Here is a 22,517-nt window from a genome sequence, read left to right on the forward strand (position 1 = left end):
GTGCCTGTCTTCTCTCCACCATCCTGGTTGGAAGTCAACCCTATTTTCTTATGGAATCATTTAAAAAAAACAAAGTGCAGGATTTGTCATTTCTCCCTATTAAATCTTTTTTTGGAGGGGGGGGTCATAGATTTATCCTGTCAACTAAATCAGTCAAGGGTTTTTGGATCCAACTCTGGCATCCAATTAGCTCTCCATTCAGGACTCATGTGCTCTGAAAATCTGAGAAGGTCTTCCATGATTTCATCCAAATCATTGAGAAAAAATCTTGAATAGTGCAATGACAAGAATTAGATTTATTGAAGCAATCATAGGGTCACAGGATCATAGGTTTAGAGATTACCTGAGATCATCATACTCAACCCTCTCCTTTTATAGAAGAGGAAGGCATATAGAGGGGAAGTGACTTACAGGATCAATTAACTAGTGAGTGTTGGAAGGGGCATTCATATTCTAGTCTTCCTGACTTCAAGTCCTATACTCAACCCACTGTACCACCCTGCCTCTAACCTAGAGCTGACTTCACTCAGATCAAGTTTACATTTCTCTTTACTCATGTTTTCCCCTAGCTAAAGTCATCCCTTCATCCCCTTGCTATTGTATTCAATCTGAATGCTCCCTTTTTTGTTCAGTTGATTCAAAATCAACTTCTCCCTTCTCTCTCTGTATGAACTGGGACAAGTCACTTCCCCACAGTCACCTCTATGTAACCTACAGGGATTATATTGAGTTGTGTCTGAGCTGTGTCCCAGCTTCCAGGACCAAATAGAATAGCAGAGAGAACTTTCTGGGGGTGAGATTTTATTAATATATCAGAAAGAATACTCATCCCAATCTCATCCCTGCCAATCCCAGGAATCCCACAGAATCCTTCTGCTTCTTCTGGAGCTGCCTGGATTCAGTCTCATGCTCGAGGCAAGAATGAGATGGTGTAGGTGCGGGGGATGGTGGCAAAACCCACCATCCTTGGGGAGATATCAATGGCCTCTTTGGGGATTGAAGACTGGAAGCGAAAGTTCTGCAGGATGGAGGTGAGGAAGAGGAACAGTTCCATTCTGGCCAAGCCTTCACCAAAACAGTAGCGTTTACCTGTGGAGTCAGAATCAGAGTTGATCAATGTACTTTAGGAGGAACCTTGGAACAGGGACTCTCAGGACTGGGAAGGGCCTTAAAAGACAGAATGTCAATCCTGGGTCCTTCCAGGGACTGACACAGAATGTTGAATTTGAGAGTAAATTAGAAAGTACAATGGAGACTTTATTGGTCATTAATTAAGTTTGGATTAACTGGGTGAATTTGAGTTAGTCACTTTCTCTCTCAGCCTCAGAATGAGAATTTTGGATACTGCGGCCTCTAAGGGAACTTCCAGTCTTAACCTATCCCTTAGGACAACAAAAAGGTACCAGACCTGAAAGCATCCTTAAAACACAGAAAAATCATAGCTGGGAAGGTTCTTATAATAGAGAAAGTTATTTTTGGAAGGGAGTTTACAAAAGACAAGCAGCACAGAATTTGTTTGGGTTTTGTGGCAAAAAAAAGACTTCTTCTAGAAGGCATTCTTCTATATAGTATAGATTCTGGAAACTTCCTACTTCATCTAATTCTTCTTCCTAATAACTGTTACGCTTTTGTTCTTGTAACCTAATCTGTTATACCCTGAAGAAGGATCATAAGTACTATTAATATCTACTAAATTTTGATGCTGAAGGACAATGTTCCATTGCCGCACCCTAGGTATGGCTCTGCCTATACCACAGGCTATCAAAGTTAGAAAAGCCCTTGGAGCAAGGAGTTGATATTTTTCCTCAATTGTCCTACTCCTTTCTCATCAGAGTTCTTTTTCTCCTTTGAAAAGAAAATGCAAATCATCGCTTGTGAGATCCTTCTTCTAATCCATAGGTCACTTCAAAAGCTGTCTACACTATACTTTATTCTCTCTGTCTTTGCTTCATGGTCTTCCAAAGAGAAGTGGTCCTCCTCTGTTATACTCCTTTGATACCTCCCAGTCTTCCAGAATTTTCCATCTGGATTTAAAATTCTAAACAAACTGATGTGTTGTTGCCTAAAATGATCATTAAATTTTCATTTAAGAAACTCCTGAGAGGCAACTAAGTGATGCAGTGGGTAGAACACCAGCTCTAGAGTCAAGAGTACCTGAGTTCAAATCCAGACTCAGAAACTTAATTATTACCTAGCTATGTGACCTTGGGCAAGTCACTTAACCCTATTGCCTTGCAAAAAACCAAAAAAAAGTTCCTAAACTGAAGTGCCCTCCTTTGTTCTCTTTCTACTCCTTCACTTTCTTCAAAGTGTGTGTCCTACAGGAAGCCTGTCCTGATTCTCCTAGTTGCCTATGCTCACCGTTTGAAGATAATCTTACAATTTCTTATCTACCTAAACTTGGTCCCCTCCAGTAGAATGTAAACTTCTTGAGGACAGGGACTGTTTTCCCTAGTCTTTGTCCCCCTACCTCATTTGGACTGAATGTTAAAATTAAGAAGGACCTTAATTGCCAGCTAGTCAACCTTCATATTTGTAAAATGAGGAAACTGAGACCCAGAGAAGGGATTGTATTTGAAAAAAATTACAGGGTCATAAAGTTTTAAGATGATGGGTGCTGACCAGAAGTACTCAGAGACCATTGAGATGAGAAAACTGGGGCCTAGGTCACACAGATAGGATTCTTTAGAGATGGGGCTTGACCCAAGAAACTCAGACATCAGTGTGAGAGCTCTTTCTAGTGTATGCACGTCTTCCTCAAAGAAGGAGGGACACAGGTGAGATTGGGATGGGTATGCTTTCTGATTCTCTTAGCCCCTCAAACACAGTCACTTTGGAAGTATTCCATCCACCCACCCATTCACTGTCAAGAAACTTAGTCACAGGAAATTAAACTCAGTGGTAGTTGGATGAATTGAGAGTAGACTGAAAGTGTTCACCGTGTGGCTCAGGCCACACAGGTTGGGTCTAGACATGAGGATGGGGGTCATGGATGGGAAGACAAAAGGCTTTCCTGCTCACCAATGGAGAAGGGGACAAAGGCATCGCTCTTCTTGAACTGGCCCTTGTCATCCAGGAAGTGTTGGGGGTTGAAGCTTTCAGGGCAGGCAAAGAATTTTCTGTCCTTCAGTACTGAGCCGAGCATGGGGTAAACTTCTGTGCCCTAGAAGATGGGGTGAGGGAAAACAATAAAGAAAACAGGGATGAAGTGGAGAGAGGAAGGAGAAGGAGGGAAGACAGGGAGACTGGAAGAGAATGTAGGTTGGAGAGGGAAAGGGAGAGAGGTAGAGAGAGGCAGGGAGAGACAGAGGAGAGAGGAGAGAAAGGAGAAAAGAGGAGGGGAGAGAGAGAGAGAGAGAGAGAGAGAGAGAGAGAGAGAGAGAGAGAGAGAGAATGAATATATTTTGCTTCTGAAAAGACAAGTTTAAATAGTGCACTGAAAACTGAGACTCAGAGGTGAGAAGACTTGAATTTAAGTTGTCTCCAAAAGCTACTGTCTTTGTTGACCCTGGCCCAGTCACTTAACCTTAACACTAGTTTGCAGAGAAGGTGCCAACTGGTATCAGTTTCATTTATAGGAAAGACCCATTTAGGATTAATACAGTTCATGAACCACACATATTTTGACTTGATAGTGCTGAAGTTAACACATTTTGCTAATTCAGCAAAGTAGAGTATTTCAGAATTTTAGAGAAAGCTAGGTGGCACAATGGAAAAAATTATGGGTCTCTATTCAGGAAGACCCAAGTTCAAACCCCACTTCAGATACTTACAAGCTGTGTGACCTTGGCCAAATCACTTAGTCTTGCCTTGCCTCAATTTCCCATCCTCATCTCAGAGATAATAATAACACCTATTTTGCAGGGTTGTTGGGAAGATCAAATGAGATATTTGTATACTACTTGGCCTATTGCCTAGGACATAGAATGCACTTAATAAAATAATTGTCCCCTTCCTTCCATTTTAAAGGAGGAAACTAAAAAATCAATGAATTTAAGTGAGAAAATAGGAGTAAGAGAAGTTAATTGAGAGTCCATCAGAGAGAATTGTGGTCCACAAAATTCAATTTGCAGTCAAGGGCAACTGAGGTAGAGCTCTAAGCAGATATTAATCCATCAGAGAGATTGGTGGTCCCTAATGAAGTCTTCACTCAGAGTTCTCTCTGCTTGAAGGTTGCAAAAATTTGTAGGGAATGAAAGAGAGCACCAAAAATAGGATGAGGTGGCAGAATTCTTCCATTGGTCAATTCTAAAGGGGGATGTTTGAATGATTAATCAAAGACTTTCTATACAACATCAATCATGAGTGTTTAGTCAGTGACCAGGCAACAGAATTCTGAGAGTTTCCACCAGCATATTTTGAACATAAGATGAAAAAGAACAAAGTAAAATGGGGAATTCATATTTTCTGGAATACAGCTATTCTTAGAATGCATGGGGTAAGTGTGTACTGGAGAGGAGAGATTTGATAAAATAAGACATAATTCATTCATAACACATGTTCATATAGGCCTAAAACATGTTAATATGAGTTGATATAGTTTAGTTTAAATCTACCAACTAAAAGCAATACAATTGTCAATATAAAATGGTTTAATTCATTCCAATCTACTTAATTCTTATTCTAACAATTAAACATAATTCTATTTATCTTACTTATAACTCACAATGAACTAACCAAATTGGGTAAGAACCTCAAAATTATTTTCAAAAGAATAGGGAGGATTTGGAATAGGAGGAACAAAGATGAAGGGATGCTCTAGGACATGGGGGCAGTTCCAGAAGGCAGGAGAATTGAGGAGGAGACACTTAATGAAAGAGAATGGGGGAACTCTCAGATATTAGGAAGATAAGAGGGAATTTTAGAGGATGACAGAGATGGAGGAGGTTCTGGAGTAGAAGAACAGAGATGTTGGAGCTGGGGAGTTGAAAGTGAGAGACTCCTACCTTGGGAATAAGGTAGCCCCGGAATTTAGTGTCCTTGGTAACTCTCCTGGCTAGACCCATGGGGATCATATCTCCAAACCTTTGGATCTCATGGATGACAGCATCTGTATATGGCATCTTGGCCTTGTCCTCAAACTTGGGGAATCGGTTCCGTCCAATCACCCGATCTATTTCCTCATGAATTTTGGCTGTGGTTGGTGGTGGCAGGGAGAAAAAAGAATAAAGGGGTGTTAGAGACATCCTGGGGAAGTCCCAAGGGAGCAAATGGGGTGTGGAAAGATAGGTTTTCTTTGAGGTAAGAATATATTAGACTAAGGAGTAAAGCAGATTACTTTTTTTCAAGAATGATGATGATGGTGAGGAGGAGGAGGAGGACATGAATGTGTGTGCATGCATGTGTTTGTATGTGTGTATGTATGTATGTAAGATGTTCTGGGCAACTCCCTGGCCACCAAAGGACTTTTAAGGATACAAGAGGAAGGGAACTCACCTTCCACCTCTGGATGTTTCATTAACAGAAGAAATCCATAGCGAAGAGTTGTGCTAACAGTCTCAGTGCCAGCAAAAAATAGGTTTAGGGTTGTCATGGTCAAGTCCCTCATGGAAAATTCTGTGTTGGGATTTTCCTTTTCCTGGAAGTAGAAGGTGGGGAGGGCTCAGATGGCCCCAGTCCTAAATACACACACTTGATTCATCTCTAGACTTTTCAGCCTCAAGGCCTTCTCTTCCCCCCATGTCAGCTCCATTTCTTTGAGTCCCGGAAACGTGCAGGAGTAGAAAGTGATTTCATCAATAGAACCCAAGTATGCTGGACTATCTTAGTTTGAAGGGACCCCAAAATATCTCTATCACTCTTAGAAATTAAACGAACATAGATTTAGTGCTGAAAAAGACCCAGAGATTGTCAAATCCAACCACTCTCATGAAGATGTGAAGGCTCAGGGAGGTTGGGACCTGCTGGGTCTATAATGCTACTCACTATAGTATGCTGCCTTCCAGAATGGTAGAGTTGGAAGAGACATCAACAGCCAAAGAAATCCCCACCTTGAGCTTCCTGACAGGTGGTGCTCCAGCTTCTACTTGAAGACCTCCAAAAAGGGGGAACCCACCAGTTCTCTGTGTAGTTCATCTCACTTTTGGACAATTTTCACAATTGGAAGTCTTTTCTTGCTGACACAAAGCCTAAATTCAACCCTTTCCCATTTCTTCCGTTGTTCCTACTTCTGCCCTCTAGGACCAAGACAACAAATCTAATATTCTCTGTCTCACCTACATTTTATACATGAAGAAACAAAGACCCAGAGAGGAAAAAAAGATTTCCCAAGGTTTTATACCCATGCAAGGCTGCTGTTACTAGATTATTGGGTTCCTGACCCCCCCAGTATCGTTACCTGGACGAGAATGTCTGAAGGGTCAGGGAATGTTGAGAATGGAGAACCTCTATTTATGTCTTTTTTAAGTTGACCTTGTCCTATTCCTCTCTCCCTGTTTCCAATTTTCTGTCTCTATTTTTGTATCTATTTCTATCTGTATTTCTGTTGTTCTATGCCCCCCCCCCATCTCTGTATCTCACTTTCTCCATTTCTCATTCTTTCTTTTTCTGTCTTTGGCTTTCTACTATCACACTGATTGTGACCAGAAGAGCTCATTGTATCTTAATCTCTGTTTTAGGTTGCTTCCTGGGATGTTTGTGAACTTCCCTCAAAGTTTGAGCCTTATCTCTGGAAGGCTGACACTTGTCATCTAATGTCCCCTAGTGCTGCGTGTTCATGTCTGATATCTATTGCCTGATGTCTTTGAAGCCAATTCACCAAGGGTGGGGTTTTCCCTAGAGATCCATAACACCCTTGGTCTGAGACATCAGTTCATCCCCAACATTTCCAACTTCCCTCTGGACCAGTACCTCCTTCATCTTGATCAAGAAGGAATCAATGAAGTTCCGAGGGGAGTTAGGGTCCAAGGTTGCCTGGTTCTCCCGGACCTTCTGAGTGATAAAGTCTTCCAGTCCTTTCAGATCTTTGAAGGCTTGCTGTTGAGGGCCTGGCAGGTGTTTCATCACTCTAGAGAACATCTCATATAGCTGAAGTAGAGTACAAAATAAATCATGGGGTACATGGAACTGGGTATGTGGGGGGTAGTGTGAATGATGGTGGAGGTAATCATCATGAAAGATGAAAGTTTAGAGTAAATATTGGGGTCATAATGAAGAATGGGTGGTCAGGATAGCACACAGAATCAGCTTAGGAATAGGGGGGTCAGATTTGAGAAACAGAATACAGGACGATAGAAATGAAAGCTTAGGATTAATTGATGAAGGTGAGTAGAGATCCAGGGGGAGTGGGAGAGGATATCTTGGGGGTTACCTGTCCCTTGGATGTGGCTGTGAACTGGAAGCTCCCCAGCATCATACGCAACAGGGACAGGAACTGTTTGTCCTCATAATCAAAGCGATCACCAAAGACAATGGAGCTGATGACATTGGAGACTGTGCGGCTCAGGAAGAAGGTGGGGTCAATGGCAGCCCCTGTAGACCAATCAGGACAACAGAGACACGGAGAGAGAAACAAGCACAGTCGTAGAATGATGAAGAAAGAAGACAGAGGCAGAGAGATCCAGAGGGGTAGAAAAACAAGTATAGGAAAAAGGAACACTCACCCAAGAGAAGTCAAGAGACACATGAGGCAGCATTTGAGAGAGATAGGGATGAAATTGAAAAAAAAGAGATTGTGATGTGTGTATGAGATGGGGGATGCACAGAGAGTGGTTAGTGATAAAGAGAGAAAAAGGGAGAGAAAGAGGAGACAGACATACAGAGAAACAGTGATTAGATGCTAGAAGTGAAGTTGCCCCCTCTTTTCTTTTGTGCTCTCTTGCTCTCTCGCTCTCTTGCTCTCTCGCTCTCTCACTCTCTCACTCTCTCTCCCCCCAACACCTGGAAACTAGGATTGCCCTGAGATCAAAAATGAAATGAAAATGAGCCCCAGAAAGGGGGAGATGACTTGCTCAGGTACAAAGTGATTGAGTTGGGATCCATAATTTCAGCTCAATGCCTTTTCCATGGCATTAGTCTGCTTGCCCTTATTTCGCACATCCCCTGGAAGAGACTTTCAATGCCTGTTCCAAAATCGTTTTTATAGATGGAAAACTCTGACCAAGTTCCTCTAATCAGTGATTTAGGATGCAGGACAGCATGGCTATAGAGCAGGGACATGAAGTCATTGTTGCTGAAGTGCCTGGCCAAATCTGAACTTATGAAGATGATTTTTTCTCATTTCAATTACAGTGCTTTATCCATTGCACCATTAACTACTGCTGTTTCTCCTTCCTTCTCAAAGAAGACCATGACATCAGGTGATACCATGATAAGCTCATGAATTGCATTGGAGTGAGAGAGACCTGGGCTAAGTCTCCAATCTTTCTTTCTTCTCCAGGGTCACCTGGGTCCAGTGGCCAGATATGAATCAGGGTAAAGTGACTTGCCCAGGATCACACAGCTAGTAAGTGACAGGTATCTTAGGCCAAGTTCAAACTCCCATCCAACAGATTCCATAAAGACCTGAGTTTAAATCTGATCTCAGACATTGACAAGTCACTTGACCCTCTTTCCCCCAGTTTCCTCATCTGTAAAATGAGATGAAGAAAATGACAAACTACTCCAGTTTCTTCACCAAGAAGTCCCCCAACTGGCATCTTGAAGAGTCAGACATAATTGAAATAACTGAACAATAATAATATGGTTGATGTTGAACTGATCCAAATATTCTTAGGGCCCACTGACCTTTAGTGCCTCGGAAAGCCTCAATAAGGAAGCCTGCTTCTTCTTGGATGCGCTCTTCAATGCCCCTCTTGCCCATGCCAAAATCCCTAAGGGTGGTGATGGAGAATCTCCGGAGCTGCCGGGCCCTCTCTCCACTGCTGAAGACCACACCTGGCAAGAAGGAGAGAAGGAGGCCATGGAAGACGGAGATCCTGCAGGAACTTAGATCTCGGTATGGGATCAGAGGTGGATGTCCAGAGTGAGACAAGGAGAGAGAGAGAGAAGACAAGGAAATGCATGGAGATAGGAATAAAGAGATAAAGAGACAGGGGGAAGTAAGGGCACAAGGGGAGGTTGGAATTAAAAGATTGGAGGGAGAGACAAAAAAATGGAGAGATGGGGAAGTAAGACAGGAAGAGCAAGAAACATAGATGGAAAGAGGGGGAAATGAGAAGGCAGAAGATAGGGAAGATGGCAAAACAAGGAGTGACTGAAAATAATAAAGAGGTGGAGGAGATGGGGCTATAGTGAGAGAATGAGGAACAAAGGGAAATGGGGAGACAAGAGACATGAAGAAAAATATAGAACTGGGTAGATATGGAGATAGGAAAAGACAGGTTGAATGATAGGGATGAAATGTAAAGGCAGTTAAAGAAAGCCAGAGATGTAGAAATAGGGAGAAGTGGAGAAAAAAGCAGATGGTGAAATAAAAGGGAAAAGATAGACAAGAAAAGGAAGAGAAATATGGAAGGATAGGGAGATTGGAAGATATGTCAAGAGATAATATGGAAGTACTGGGGAGATATGGAGATATCAAAATACCTGGAGAGGTGGGGTTAGATGAGGACAGACAGAGGAAGAATGAGGATACAGAGACAGAGTTGGGAAATGGTTGGGAAGTTAAAAGGGGATATTGAAACAGAGATGGTGATAGAGATAGAAAGTGGATAATGGTAAAGGAAGGAGAAAGAAGAAATGTGGATAGAAGAGACATGGAGAAAAGATTATTGGGGTGGGAAGGGAAGGGAGACAAGAATAACTGAAGATATGGAGTGATAGTCAGAGACCAAGAAAGATTAAGAAGTAAAGCAATGGAAGAAAATGGAAAAAAAGAGAGAAAGAAATGGAGAACTAGAGAAAGAGGAAGAGGAGATCATTGAGGGTGGCAATGATAGGATAAGGTAGGAAAAGAGACAAAAGATGGTGGTACATTGAGGATGTTTGGTCAGTAGCGTAAAGGGAGCCAGATTGAACTGAAGTGTCGAGTCCAGAGGAGGGACCCAGTCCGACATCAATATGATGCATAAGCTGGTTCGTTTATTGATCACAGGATACATATTTTATACTCTACATTTATGTAACCAATTACATAAGCATTTTAGCAATCATTTTTTTCACATGCATATCCTTGTGTATGTCTTAGGTGATTGTTTTGAGAACCAAACAGTGTTTTGCTAAACAGAGAGAAGATTGTTTTGAGAACCAAACAGTGACTTGATAAACAAAGTGCAGAAGGTAATTATCTCAGAATGTGCTATCTATCTGGGCCTGGGAATGTACCTCCTAGCTCACACATGCAGCTACTCCCTTGTGTAAGCTCTGAAGCACATCTTGCTCGTTAAAGCACATAACTATTTCTGTGTTAACCCTTCATAGCTCTTAGCCTGGAATACATATGACACAACACTGAAGAAAGGTATGTTTGTGGGTAAAGTAAGGGAGAGTGAGATTATGAGGGTTTATGTCCCTGCCCAGACACTCACCAAATCCCTTAAAGAGCCAGTCAAAGGTGGCCTGCTCCCCCCGTCCAGAGAACTCGTCTGCTTGATCCATCAGTGCCTCCTTCACTGCATCATAGCCAGTCAGGACTATGATAACCCTGGGCCCCAGGTGCACTGTGAACACGGGCCCATATTTTTCCCCAATCTGGAAAGTATGGAAAAGTCAGAATAATCAAAGTTTTTTTTTCTTCTCTGACATATGATTTCTCTTATTTGGTTCTCTCCCCTGAAAAATAACCTCTCCCCTATCTTCTCAGCAACTTTTTAAAAAATTTCTAATTGAGACCTAGGAATCAGTAAAAACAAACAAACAAACAAAAACTATCCAAACGTTTGGACACATTTATATATGTGTGTAATATATACATATATATATATATATATATATATATGGTATATATACATATGAACAAAATTTTTCTTTATATCTAGCTTTCTTTAGTTTGTTTTGAGAGGCAGGATGATTAATAAGACATTAGCCTAGGAGTCAGAGAGACCTGGATTCAAATCTCTCCTATATATTTACTAACTGTGCTTTTGAGTAACTTCATCTTTGTCTCAGTTTTCTCATCTGTAAAAAGAAGGGTTTGAGTTCAATAGCCTCTCACGTTCTTTCCAGCTCTCCATATATGAAAAACTCAACCTCTTCAGTTATACAAGGTAATAACAAAACTGTTCTTTCTTTCCACTTTTGCTCATCACCATGTTTTCTTCTGTGACAAGTCAAGGCACCAAGCGTTTATTAGATGCCTACTTTGTGCCAGCAATTATAAGGATAGAAAGAAAGGCAAAGACAGTCCCTGACCCTTGAGGAGCTCACAGTCTAACGGGGCACATCCATTTCAAGCCCCCCACCTACATTGGGCTTCCTTACAATTCTGCATTCATGAGAAATGATTGAACCTCTTGTCTGAGGCAGAGAAGCATGTCTGAAGCTGCCCTTCTAGAAGCTATTTCCTGCCCAGAGATCTCTCTAGCTTCTCATCTCTCCATCTCTACTCTCTTCCTCACATCCCCTCTCTTAGACTGACTCTCCACCTTTCTTGCTTCTTCTCCCTCCACCTTTCCCCCTGAATCCCTCTCTCACAACCCAGCTGTGCCCATCCCTCCCTGCTAAGAAGTTCTTTGCTTTTCTTGGAGCCTCTTTCCAATAAGGTCATGAAATTCAGACCTTAGAGACCATATAGCCCAACTTGATCATGTTGTAGAGAAGGAAACTGAGGACTAGCGAGAAGATAGAACCTTCTTTGATCAGTAGCAAGAAGCAGAGAATTTTTTCAGTCTTCAACTTTCTATATATCTCATCTGTCCTTCTCTCTGACTTTCTTAGAATTTGCCAAGATACCCTAAACCCTGCTTACAAATCACTATGTATATCTGTCTTTTTGTCTCTTATGTTTTTCTGTCTCACCCTATGTCTCTGAATCCATCTCTGCATCTTTGTCTCTTTTTTCCATTTGTCTCTGCCTTTACTCCTCTTTTGGATTGCTTGGTGTCTCCCTATTTATATGGCTGTCATTTTCTCTGTCTTTGTCTGTTTCTGTCTCTGCTTCTGAGTATCTTTGAGTATTTTTCATGTATTCTGTGATTCTATTTATATTCTCTGTCTCTCTCCCTTCTAATTTGTCTTTGGGTCTCTATCTCTTTGCTCTTTGTGTAAATACATCTATCTCTCTGTCTCTGCTCCTGTCTCTGTCTCTCTCAGTCTCTGTGTTTCTCTGCCTCAGAGTCTCCTTGTTCTCCCTTTTGGTCCCAGCTCCCCAGACTTAGTACCTTCATGAGGGAATCATACATCTGCTCGGTGTTGAGCTGCAGGTAGTTGCCGATGAAAGGCAGTGGAGTGGGCCCAGGGGGAAGGGTGCTGCGAATCTTCCTCTGTCTCCATACAGAGAGTACCACCAGGGTTGAGAAGCAAAAGAATAGAACACCTAGCAAAAACCCAGAGACCAGCATGGTGGAGGTGCCAGAGGAGTCACTGCAGTTTGGGTAGCTGCTGATCCAGGTCTGGGGTCTAGATAGAGTTGTCTCTGTCTATTATACTTGGGCTGGTGGGAGGAGGTTATCATCTGGCACTGATCTCAGTTTTTTATGCAATATTCTTAGTTGTAACCTATTCCTCCCCTGAGCTCCAGGATTGGACGAATCTGAAGGTCACAGAGGGAATGGGATCCAGTTCAATGAGTTGAGCATCCCAAGAGGTAAATTTCGGAATGGGGACAGTTCATAGAGATGTCATTGTCCAGACATGAAGTTTGGGATCTCAGAATGCAATGATGGAAGTTGAGAGGACAAATCTCAAGATTTGAAGACGAGACTGCAGTGGGTGAAAGGTAGGGTGCAAGAATAGATCTATTACTGGCTGTGACATTAAGTAAGTCCCTTCTCTCTGGGTCATCTTGTGTGAAGAGAGATCTGTATTAACAGAACTGCCTTAAGAACACCTTCAGGGGGATATTCTCTACACCAGTGAGACATAGGATCCTACATCTATTGTTTACCAAATTTTCCTTTAAACATAATATTCTTGATGAACCAAGAACTGATCCAAACATGAGACAAGTAACTCTCCAATCCAAACCCTCATATGTGAACCATTTATACTTGGATCTAATGAAGAGGGAGAAGGGGCAAGAATTAGATTTTAGGATTTAGAATTGGGATCCTCTACCTTGGGAATCCTCTAGCTCTAAACTCATCTGTGTCATTTTCTTTTAAAGTTGTAAATTTGTTTTTCATGATAGACTTAACAATTATCAGAAATATGAGCATTTCTGATTTCTTGGTTTTGTGGTAGAAAAATTGAGAGGTTAAATTCAGACAGCTAACCAGTGACAAAGTTGGGGTTTTTAATGTTGGTCATCCAGTTTTGAACCTGAGAGGGTGACCATGGACAACATTCCCAGATTGGATACTTGTCCTGTGTGCTTCTGGACTGCAATTTGTGGGAGGAGAGAGGGAGCAAACTGGTAAACACAAGTAAATAATGGACTATGGTGTTTTCTAGAGAGATAAAGGGAAGGGTTGGAAACTTAGTGGAATTTTATTTATTTTTCCTTGAACTGATCCCAAAGACCCTTCTTCACCTTTCTCTCTTGGGCTAACCCTAGTTAATTTCTCTACAAGATCAAAGCCTGGCAGAACTCACAGTGAGGGAAAAGTCTGGTTAATCAGAACAATCTGTCTTATGTACTTTTGGTAAATTGGGGCCAGGGTGGGTGAGGACAAGAGTATGCTGGAGTGAACCATAAGGTATTCTGAGAACCAAGGTTAGATTTTTGCTATCAATATGTACACCTCAGAAATCAATGTTTTCTACAAAAAAGTATGATTTATGGTTTTGTTATTATCCAGACTTAAGGAATTATTTATAATGAAAATTAACTTAAAATCCTGTGTATATAAACACCATTGCTTTGCCCTCTGCCCCTCACCTTAAATATTTACCAGCTCACTCTTTTATTGCTCAAAGGTTGATTGGTTCATTGCCATCATTTGTTCTCAAAGACTAAAATGATATCACTATGTTGGGGTTAAGGTTCAGTACAATGTTTCTGACTTTGATGATCAGATCAATACAAGTTTGGAAGGCTCTACCACAGTTCAAGTCAGAAGTAATGCACAAAAACCTTCAAAGTGGAGATATTACTAACTACACATCTAGTATTTCTTTTGAAATACTACTCTTTCCTCTTAGAACTGTCTTTCCATTTACCTTCTTTGATGGGGGTACACTATGCTTGGTGATCCTGTGCCAGAATGTCCCATGTATCAAAATTGATCACTCACTAAACAGTTGATTAACTCAGCAAAAATGCAGTAAAAAGTTTATGGAATGAAGTTAACCCCAGATTGGAAGTTTGATAATTTGATATTAATTATATAATTTTAGAGTATGCAAGGCGTCTTCTATTCATGATTTCATTTGGGCCTCATAACACCCTACAATATGAAAAGATCAATAAGATTCTGGTTGGAACAAGGCTGATAAATATATGGGATGTGCGTGGAAATGGAAAATGGAGTTTGGATGTCAGTGATATCAGAAAGAAAAGCTCTGGGGATCAAAGGTATGATCTATGAGCCTGAGATCAGTCAGACTTGGAGAAGCCATGTGAGAATGACTGAGATCATATTTGATTGAGATTTACTTGGATCATCTACTCTAAGTGAATTTGATTGATTGTGAACTCTGAAAAATGGGATTGGAATAAAAGGTTTGGACCCACATTCACTTATCTTTACTATTCTGGGAAGAGCAGAGACGTCTCGGGGAACTCGGGGACTCCTTAATCCCATACTTGAGGCAACAATCAATAGAGTGTTGAACTTGGTCAACATCACAGGATCCAGTTTTGCTGGATTATTTATCACAAAAGTGACTTTGGGCAAGTCCCTCAACCCCTTTGGGCCTCCGTTTTCTTTTTAACATATTTATTTAATATTTTATTTTCTCTCAGTTTCTTGTATACACAGATTTTAAAATTCATTTCTAAAAGTTTTGAGTTCCATATTCTCTCCTCCTCTTTGAGAAGGCAATAGGATATGTGTGTGCAGTTATGAAAAATATATTTCTGAATTAGTTGTATTTGGAAAGAAAAGAGACCCCCCCCCAAAAAAAAAACTCCAAGAAAATAAAGATGCTTAAAAAAAGAGTATGCTTTGATCTACATTCAGATTCTATCTGTTCTTTCTTTGGAGAGGGATAGCATTTTTCCTCCTATGTCTTTCAGAATCATCTTGGATCATTATATTGCTAGGAATAGCTAAATGATCCCAATTGATCATTGTATATTTCTCCTAGTTCTATTCACTTCACTTTGCATCAGTTCATGTAAATCTTTCCAGATTTTTCTGACACATCTTGCCTGTAATTTCTTATAGCACAATTGTATCCTTTCACAATCATACACAGCTTGTTCAACCACTCCCTGTCATGATCAGGATCTTTTCAATTTCCATTTCTTTGCCACCACTAAGAGTTGTTATAAATCTTTTTGCACATACAGGTCCTTCTTTAAGAAAGGAATTCTTTGGAATACAGAGTTATTGCTGAGTTAAAGGTATGCTTGGTTTTATAACCCTTTGGGCATAGTTCTAAATTTCTTTCTAGAATGGTTGAATTTGTTGAAAACTTCAGCAACAATGCATTAGTGTCCCAGTTTTCCTTTTCTGTCATGTTAGCCAAACTGATAGGTGTGAGGTGGTATCTTAGAGTAGTTTTTGAGAAATATTCTCAATAACATGTAAAGACCATTTTAACATACTTTAAAAGAATAAGTTCTGAATTTTCTCCCTCCTGTCTTTACCTCTCCTCTGGGAGAAAGTAAACAATTTGACATAGGATATATTTTATATATATATATATATATATATATATATATATATATATATATATATATATATATTTAATCATGCAAAGCATATTTCCATATTAGTATATTGGGAATGAAGAGAAGAAGAGAAAACACTAAGGAAAAAACAAGAAAAATATATGAAAAATTTTATTCTTCAATCTGCATTCAAATCCCATCATTTCTTCCTTTGGAAGTAGATAATCATTTCCATCATGAGTCCTTTGGAATTTTTTGAATAATATTGCTGAAAATAGCCAAGTCATTCACAGTTTATCATCATACAATATTGCTGATACTGTGTGCAATGTTCTCTTTGCTATGCTCACTTTGTTTTCCATCAGTTCATTTCTATATCCAACTGAGTGTTTATGTTATTCCTTCTTTGAGTTAATTCTCATGAAAGTATGGTTTAAGTTCTCATCAATTTCCCATCTCCCCATCCACTGTAAAAGCTCTTTAATACCTATTTTATGTGACATAACTTACTCCACTCTGTCTCTTCCTTGGCTTTTCTACCAATGCATTATTCTTTCTCACAAATTAATTGTTTTTAGGTATCATTTTATCATAGTCAAGTCATATTGTGTTCTCTATGTCTAATACATCTAACACTCTAATAATGAGAAAATGCTTAGGAGTTACAAGTATAATCTTCTTACACAGGAATGTAAACAGTTTAAGTTTATCGAATCACTTAGGATATATCTTTCCTATTTACTTGTTTAAGCTTCTCTTGAATCTTGTATTTGAAAGTCAATTTTTTAAATTCACCTTTGATCTTTCCATTAGGAATGCCTGAAAGTCCTCTATTTTATTAAATATCCTTTTTATCTTCTTTATTCTTTTTTTTATTTTAATGAGGCAATAGGGTTAAGTGACTTGCCCAAGGCCACACAGCTAGGTGTGGTGCTCTATCTACTCCAGGGCTGGTGCTCTATCCACTGTGCCACCTAGCTGCCCCTTTTTATCCTCTTAAGGATTATATTGAGTTTTGTTGGGCAGGTGATTCTAGAAATCATAGCTTCTTTGCCTTCCAGAGTATCATATTCCAAGACCTCCATTCATTTAATGCAGTAACTGCTAAATTTTGTGCTATCCCTATTGTGGATTTTTGATGTTTGTGTTATTTCTATGTGATTGCTTACAGTATTTTCTTCTTGACTTGTTAATAATGTTCCTGGAAATTTTCACCTTGGTATCTCTTTCTCCTCCTCCTCCTCCTTCTCCTCCTTCTCTGTTTTAGTTTTTTTTTTTTTTGCAAGGCAATGGGGTTAAGCAGCTTGCCCAAGGCCACACAGCTAGGTAATTATTAAGTGTCTGAGGCCAGATTTGAACTTAGGTACTCCTGACTCCAGGGCCGGTGCTCTATCCACTGCACCACAAAGCCACCCCTTGGTATCTCTTTCAAGAACTGATCAGTGAATTCTTTTATTTTCTATTTTACCCTCTGGTTCTAGCTTATCAGAGTAGTTTTCCCAGATAAGTTCTTGAAATATAATGTCTAGGCTCTTCTTTAATCATGGCTTTCAGGTCATCCAATAATTCTTAAATTATCTCTTCACAATCTATTTTTCAGAACAATTGTTTTTCCAATGAGATATTTCACATTTTCTTCTATTTTTAATTCTTTTGATTTTTTCCTTGTTGTTTTTTAGAGTTCTTAGCTTCTGGAAAAAAGTATGCCTTTTATTCCATCAGTTCTTTCTCTGGGGGGAGAAAGCATTTTTCATCATAGGTTCTTCAGAATTGTCCATTATATTGCTGAGCATAGCTTAGTCATTCATAGTTGATCCTCAAACAATGTTGCTGTTATTGTGTATAATGTTCTTCTGGTTCTATTTATTTCACTTTACATTCACTTATGTAAAACTTTACAGTTTTTTTTTTTCTGAGAGTAACCTGTTCATCATTTCTTAGAGTACAACAGTATTCCATCACAATCATACACTTTGACTTGATTAGCCATTCGCCAATTTATAGGCATCCTCTCAATTTCCAATCCTTTCCTACCCCTAAAAGAATGTTATAAATATATCTTCATACCTATAGATCTTTTTCCTTTCTATTTTTTTAATCTCTTTAAAATATAGACCTAGTAGTGGTATTCTTGGTCAAAGGGTTTTGGTTTTATAAGTCATGGTTTTTATAGTCCTTTGGGAAGAGTTCCATAGCATTTCACAAAATGATTGAATCAGTTCACAGCTCCACTAACAGTGCATTAATGTCTCTGTTTTCATACATTCCCTTCAACTTTCTTCATTTTCTTTTTCTCTCATATTAGCCAATCTGATAGGTATGGGGTAGTACCTCAGAGTTGGTTTAATTTGAACTTCTCTAATCAATAGTGATGTAGAACATTTTCCAGATAAATATAGATGTCTTTGGTTACTTTATCTGAAAACTGCCTGTTCATATCCTTTGATCATTTATCAATTGGGGAACGGATTTTATTTTTTTTTAAATTTGACTCAATTCTCTTTATAGTGAGATATGAAGCCTTTATCAGAAAAGATATAAAGAATTTTCCTTTCATCTTGTTATCTCCCCTGTTCATTCTATTGTCTCTCTCCTTTCACCCTCTTTATCCTCAGCAGCATTTTGCTTATTACCTTCACTTCTCAATCTGCCCTCCCTTCTGTCAGTTCTCCCCTTCTCTTATCCTCTTCCTTTGCTACTTCCTGTAAAGTAATATAGCATTCTCTACTGAACTGAATATTGTAAGGGACCCAGCTCTGGACCTTGGCCACCACCTATGAGCTAGGAGATTACTAGTGATGTCAACCCACCCACTTGGGCGCTGGGATCGCCCCATTAACAGGAATGGCTCCACCAGTGAGGGGGGACTATAAAAGAGGGACACGGGTGGAAGTAGAGTCAGTCAAGATGTAGCAAGCAGCAGGTAGCAGCGGAATATATTCGTTGCAAATGTAACCAATAAAGACCTGCTTGTTAGACTGCAACTGGGTACTTTGTCCAGTTTATTGCCCTCTGTCCCCATTCAGGCAAAGGCTTGGGATAGGTCCCAGAGCAGAGTATGTTTGTTGTTCTTCTCTGAACCAATTTCAGTTAGAATAATTTTCAAGTACTCCTCATTCCCCCACCCCACCCCCACTGTAAAGGTCAGGCCTTTTCACTACCTCCTCCCAAAACTGTCCTAGGGGAGATAATTTACCACCATTCTCCTTCTCTCTTTCCTCTTTTCCAAAAGCATTCTTCTTTTTTACCCTTTAATTTTAATTTCTTAGATAATCATCCCATGGTATTAAGCTCAAACCCATGTGTTCTATCTACCCTAATAATGCAAAAGTTCTTAGGAATAACACAAGTATGGGGCAGCTAGGTGGCAAAGTAGATAAAGCACCGGCCCTGGAGTCAGGAGTACCTGGGTTCAAATCCGGTCTCAGACACTTAATAATGACCTAGCTGTGTGGCCTTGGGCAAGCCACTTAACCCCATTTGCCTTGCAAAAAAACTAAAAAATATTTAAAGGAATAACACAAGTTATCACTAGATGACATAATGGATAGAGCATCAGCCCTGGAATCAGGAAGTCCTGAGTTTAAATCTGACCTCAAACATTTGACACTTATTAGCTACATGACCTTGAATAACTCACTTAACCCTGATCACTTCACATCCAGGGCCATCTTCAGTCATCCTGGTTCATATCTGGTCACTGGACCAGATGGTTCTGGAGGAAAAAGCGAGGTTGGGGACTTAGCCCCACCCCTCACTCAAATCCAATTCATGCACATGCCATGGCATCACCTCTTTTTTAAAATCATGGCTTTTAGGTAGTCCAATTGTTCATAAGTTATCTCTTCTAGATCTATTTCAAGAAGTCCATCAATTTGATTTTTATTAATATTTTAATAACAGTAATTCAACAAAATTGGTTTCCATTGTAATCCTAGGTATTCTATGGACTGAAAAGCATAAATTATGAGAAAGGGTCCATAGCCTTCACTAGGTTGCAAGGAGTACATGACACAAAAAAAGACTAAGAAGGCCTTGAGTAGTTGACCACAGAATTCCTTTCTATCTCTAGATCTATGAATCTATAAATAAACTACTATGGCCTCCTCCCTGCTATCTCTTCTCTTCTTCAGACAAAGTATTCCCAAACCTTAATGGTCTCTAATTCTCCTGACTACTCTTGTTAGTCTCGATGTCATTAAGTGACCCTCAGGGAGGAATTGTTGTATCTCCCTATGGAAGCTATGGTCATTCCCTTTGGTAGACAATACAGTTGAGAGGACTGGTGACTTTTTCTGGGCTTTGCCAGTAATAGCTTAGCCTGGAACCATGTTGTAGGTCAGAATTTTCATTCCTTTGTTCTGAGACCCTATAGAAATATTTGTCCCATCCCTTTTTTATTTTCTGAGTAGAGAATAGTAGAACTAAGAATGACATGGGTCTGGGTTGAAGGAGAATGGAATGTTAGGGAAATCCTGTGCTATGGAAGAGCTGCCTTGGGCCAGGGGTATTATTTATGCTGCATGTAGCTTATTTGTTAATAAATATTTATTTATTTTTCTCCCACATTGGATTGTGAGCTCCTTGAGGGTAGGGACTGTCTTTTGCTTTTTTTGTATCTAGTAATTACCAAAGTATATTGTAGGTGCTTAAGAAATGTTTTTTGGTTGACTGGCTGAGGTAACTGGCAGTTGCAGGTGGTCTTACCCCAAGACCATGGAAGCCTAGTAGAAGAGATGTCTACATTCAAGTGGTGAGAGTCATTGTGCATGCATATATATATATATATATATATATATATACACATATATTTGTGTATGTATGTGCAAATATATCTATCATCTATCTATTTATCTATATGTAAAGAGAGAGAGAGAGAGAGAGAGAGAGAGAGAGAGAGAGAGAGAGAGAGAGAGAAGAGAAGATCCTAAATAGCTCTGTGAACTATTTAGTAATCTTCAATTTGAGAGTTCCAGTACTCATTTTTCTGGAGAGAAGGAAAATATTTGACGGGATCAGACTCTTAGAGAAGAGGGAAATCCAGGAATCCAGCCTTCTAGTGAAAAAAGGAGGAAATCAGGTACAGTGAGTGACAGCCCCAGGCTTGGAAGAGCAGGTTGAGACAAAGCCACAACATGGAGGTGGATTTTAACCTAGATTTTAACCTCTGCCATTATGGCAATTCAGTCAGCAGTTCAGTGAGAAGAGGATTACCTTTCTGACAACCTCAAGCTCATTTTTCTTCTGGGGTGAGACTAAGCTCTTAGGGTAATTCCATTAGGCCAGAGACCTAGAAATGCATTTGGAGTGCAAGTTGGAGTGCTGAAAGGATTGCTGCTCTAGTGATATCAAATTCATTTCCATTTCAAGGTTGTATTTTGAGCCTGGAAGACTCCATAAGGCCCCATAGGGCATGTAGGACTCATTAGACATGGTGAAAAATAGTTTTGATTGTTTAGGAGCTAATCTGAATCTTTTCTGTTTTCTGTACATTATATGGAATAAAATAAATGCTGTCCTATACTGACTATATCTTTTTACCTTGAGTGCTTCTAGAGGGCCTCTGAACCCTTTCCCTATAGTTATGAGCTCTATAGAGGATACATTCTGATGTTTCAAAAAAAATTCTCTATATAGGGACAAAAGGAGTCACAGACAATTATCTTTTTGGAGGAGTTACTAAGATTGAACTCAGTTCATTTAAGTCCAGAACTTGGAATGCTGAGCTATAGGTTCTGCTATTCCCAAGAATTAAACACAATGCTTCAGGAGTGGTCTCACTAGGGCAGAGAACAAACTATCTCTACCCTGGTTCTGGACACTGCATCATGACTAATGCTAAGTCATACTTAGATCCTTTGAGATTGCCGTGTCCTACTTAGATCCTCTGAAGTTGCCATGTTAATCCTTCTAACTCATCAAGCGACTTATGTCAACCTTATTATATTCTCGGAAGGATTTAATATTTATTCATATTCTTATTTGTCATGGATTCATCCTATCATTCTAACCAGTCAAGATTTTGTGAATCTCAACTCTTTTTTCTCATTTATTTAAGCTCTTTATTCCAGATTTAAATCCTCTGCAAATCTTAGAGGTTCTTCTATGCCTCCAGCCAAGTTATTGATAAAAATGTTAAACTGTACAGGGATAAGACTAGAACCCCATGACACTCCAATGGAGACTACCCTCCATGTTGACTTGTACCTATTAATGACTATTCTTTGAGTCCAGGCATTCTTAGGGTCACAGGATCATAGATTTAGAACTGGAAGAATTCTCTGAGATCATTGAATCTAACCCTCTCCTTTTATAGATGGGGGACACTGAGGTCCAGAGAACAGAAATGACTTATCCAGGGTCAGAAAGCCAGTAAGTATTGGAGGAGCATTCAAACACTGGTCTTCCAGACTCCAAGCTTATGTTCAACTTACTGCACCAATTTGCCTCTAACTCAGAGCTGACACCTAACCCACATCTTTCCTTCCTTCTGTTCTTCCCTACCTAGGGTCATCTTATCATTCTTGCTCTTATATACAGACTAACTGTCCATTGGCTTTGATCAAAATCCTCCCTTCTCTTGGCTTCAGTTTTCTGATCGGTATATTAGAAGGGCCAGTCCTTTTGTGATGTTTCAGCTGTTTGTTAACAAACATTTATGACCTCTTTCTCCCAGAGAAATCTGCTCTCTAACTGGAAAGCT

General features: G+C 39.8%; 1 protein-coding gene across 1 annotated transcript; it reads right to left on the reverse strand.

Annotated features, from left to right (window-relative positions):
• Positions 1 to 784: 784 nt before the first annotated feature.
• On the reverse strand, positions 785 to 12,513 carry LOC141509516 (cytochrome P450 2A13-like). Its single transcript, XM_074219129.1, has 9 exons — positions 12,258 to 12,513; positions 10,467 to 10,629; positions 8,725 to 8,874; positions 7,310 to 7,470; positions 6,850 to 7,026; positions 5,437 to 5,578; positions 4,947 to 5,134; positions 3,022 to 3,163; positions 785 to 1,089 (listed from the first exon to the last, which is right to left on the reverse strand). The coding sequence occupies exons 1-9, from the start codon at positions 12,435 to 12,437 to the stop codon at positions 905 to 907; spliced, it is 1,488 nt and encodes a 495-aa protein (XP_074075230.1). The 5' UTR covers positions 12,438 to 12,513; the 3' UTR covers positions 785 to 904.
• Positions 12,514 to 22,517: the final 10,004 nt, after the last annotated feature.

The sequence above is a fragment of the Macrotis lagotis genome, chromosome 1 (genome assembly GCF_037893015.1).
Source record: "Macrotis lagotis isolate mMagLag1 chromosome 1, bilby.v1.9.chrom.fasta, whole genome shotgun sequence".
Taxonomy (NCBI): Eukaryota; Metazoa; Chordata; class Mammalia; order Peramelemorphia; family Peramelidae; genus Macrotis; species Macrotis lagotis.

Bases quoted from the DNA above. Each gene is read 5' to 3' on its own strand.
- LOC141509516 (XM_074219129.1), bottom strand. From the start codon at position 12,437: ATGCTGGTCTCTGGGTTTTTGCTAGGTGTTCTATTCTTTTGCTTCTCA. The intron at 8,875-10,466 runs GTGAGTGTCTGG...CCTTCTTGCCAG, and splicing joins CTGGCTCTTTAAGGGATTTG to GTGTGGTCTTCAGCAGTGGA. The intron at 7,471-8,724 runs GTCAGTGGGCCC...ATTGGTCTACAG, and splicing joins GGCTTTCCGAGGCACTAAAG to GGGCTGCCATTGACCCCACC.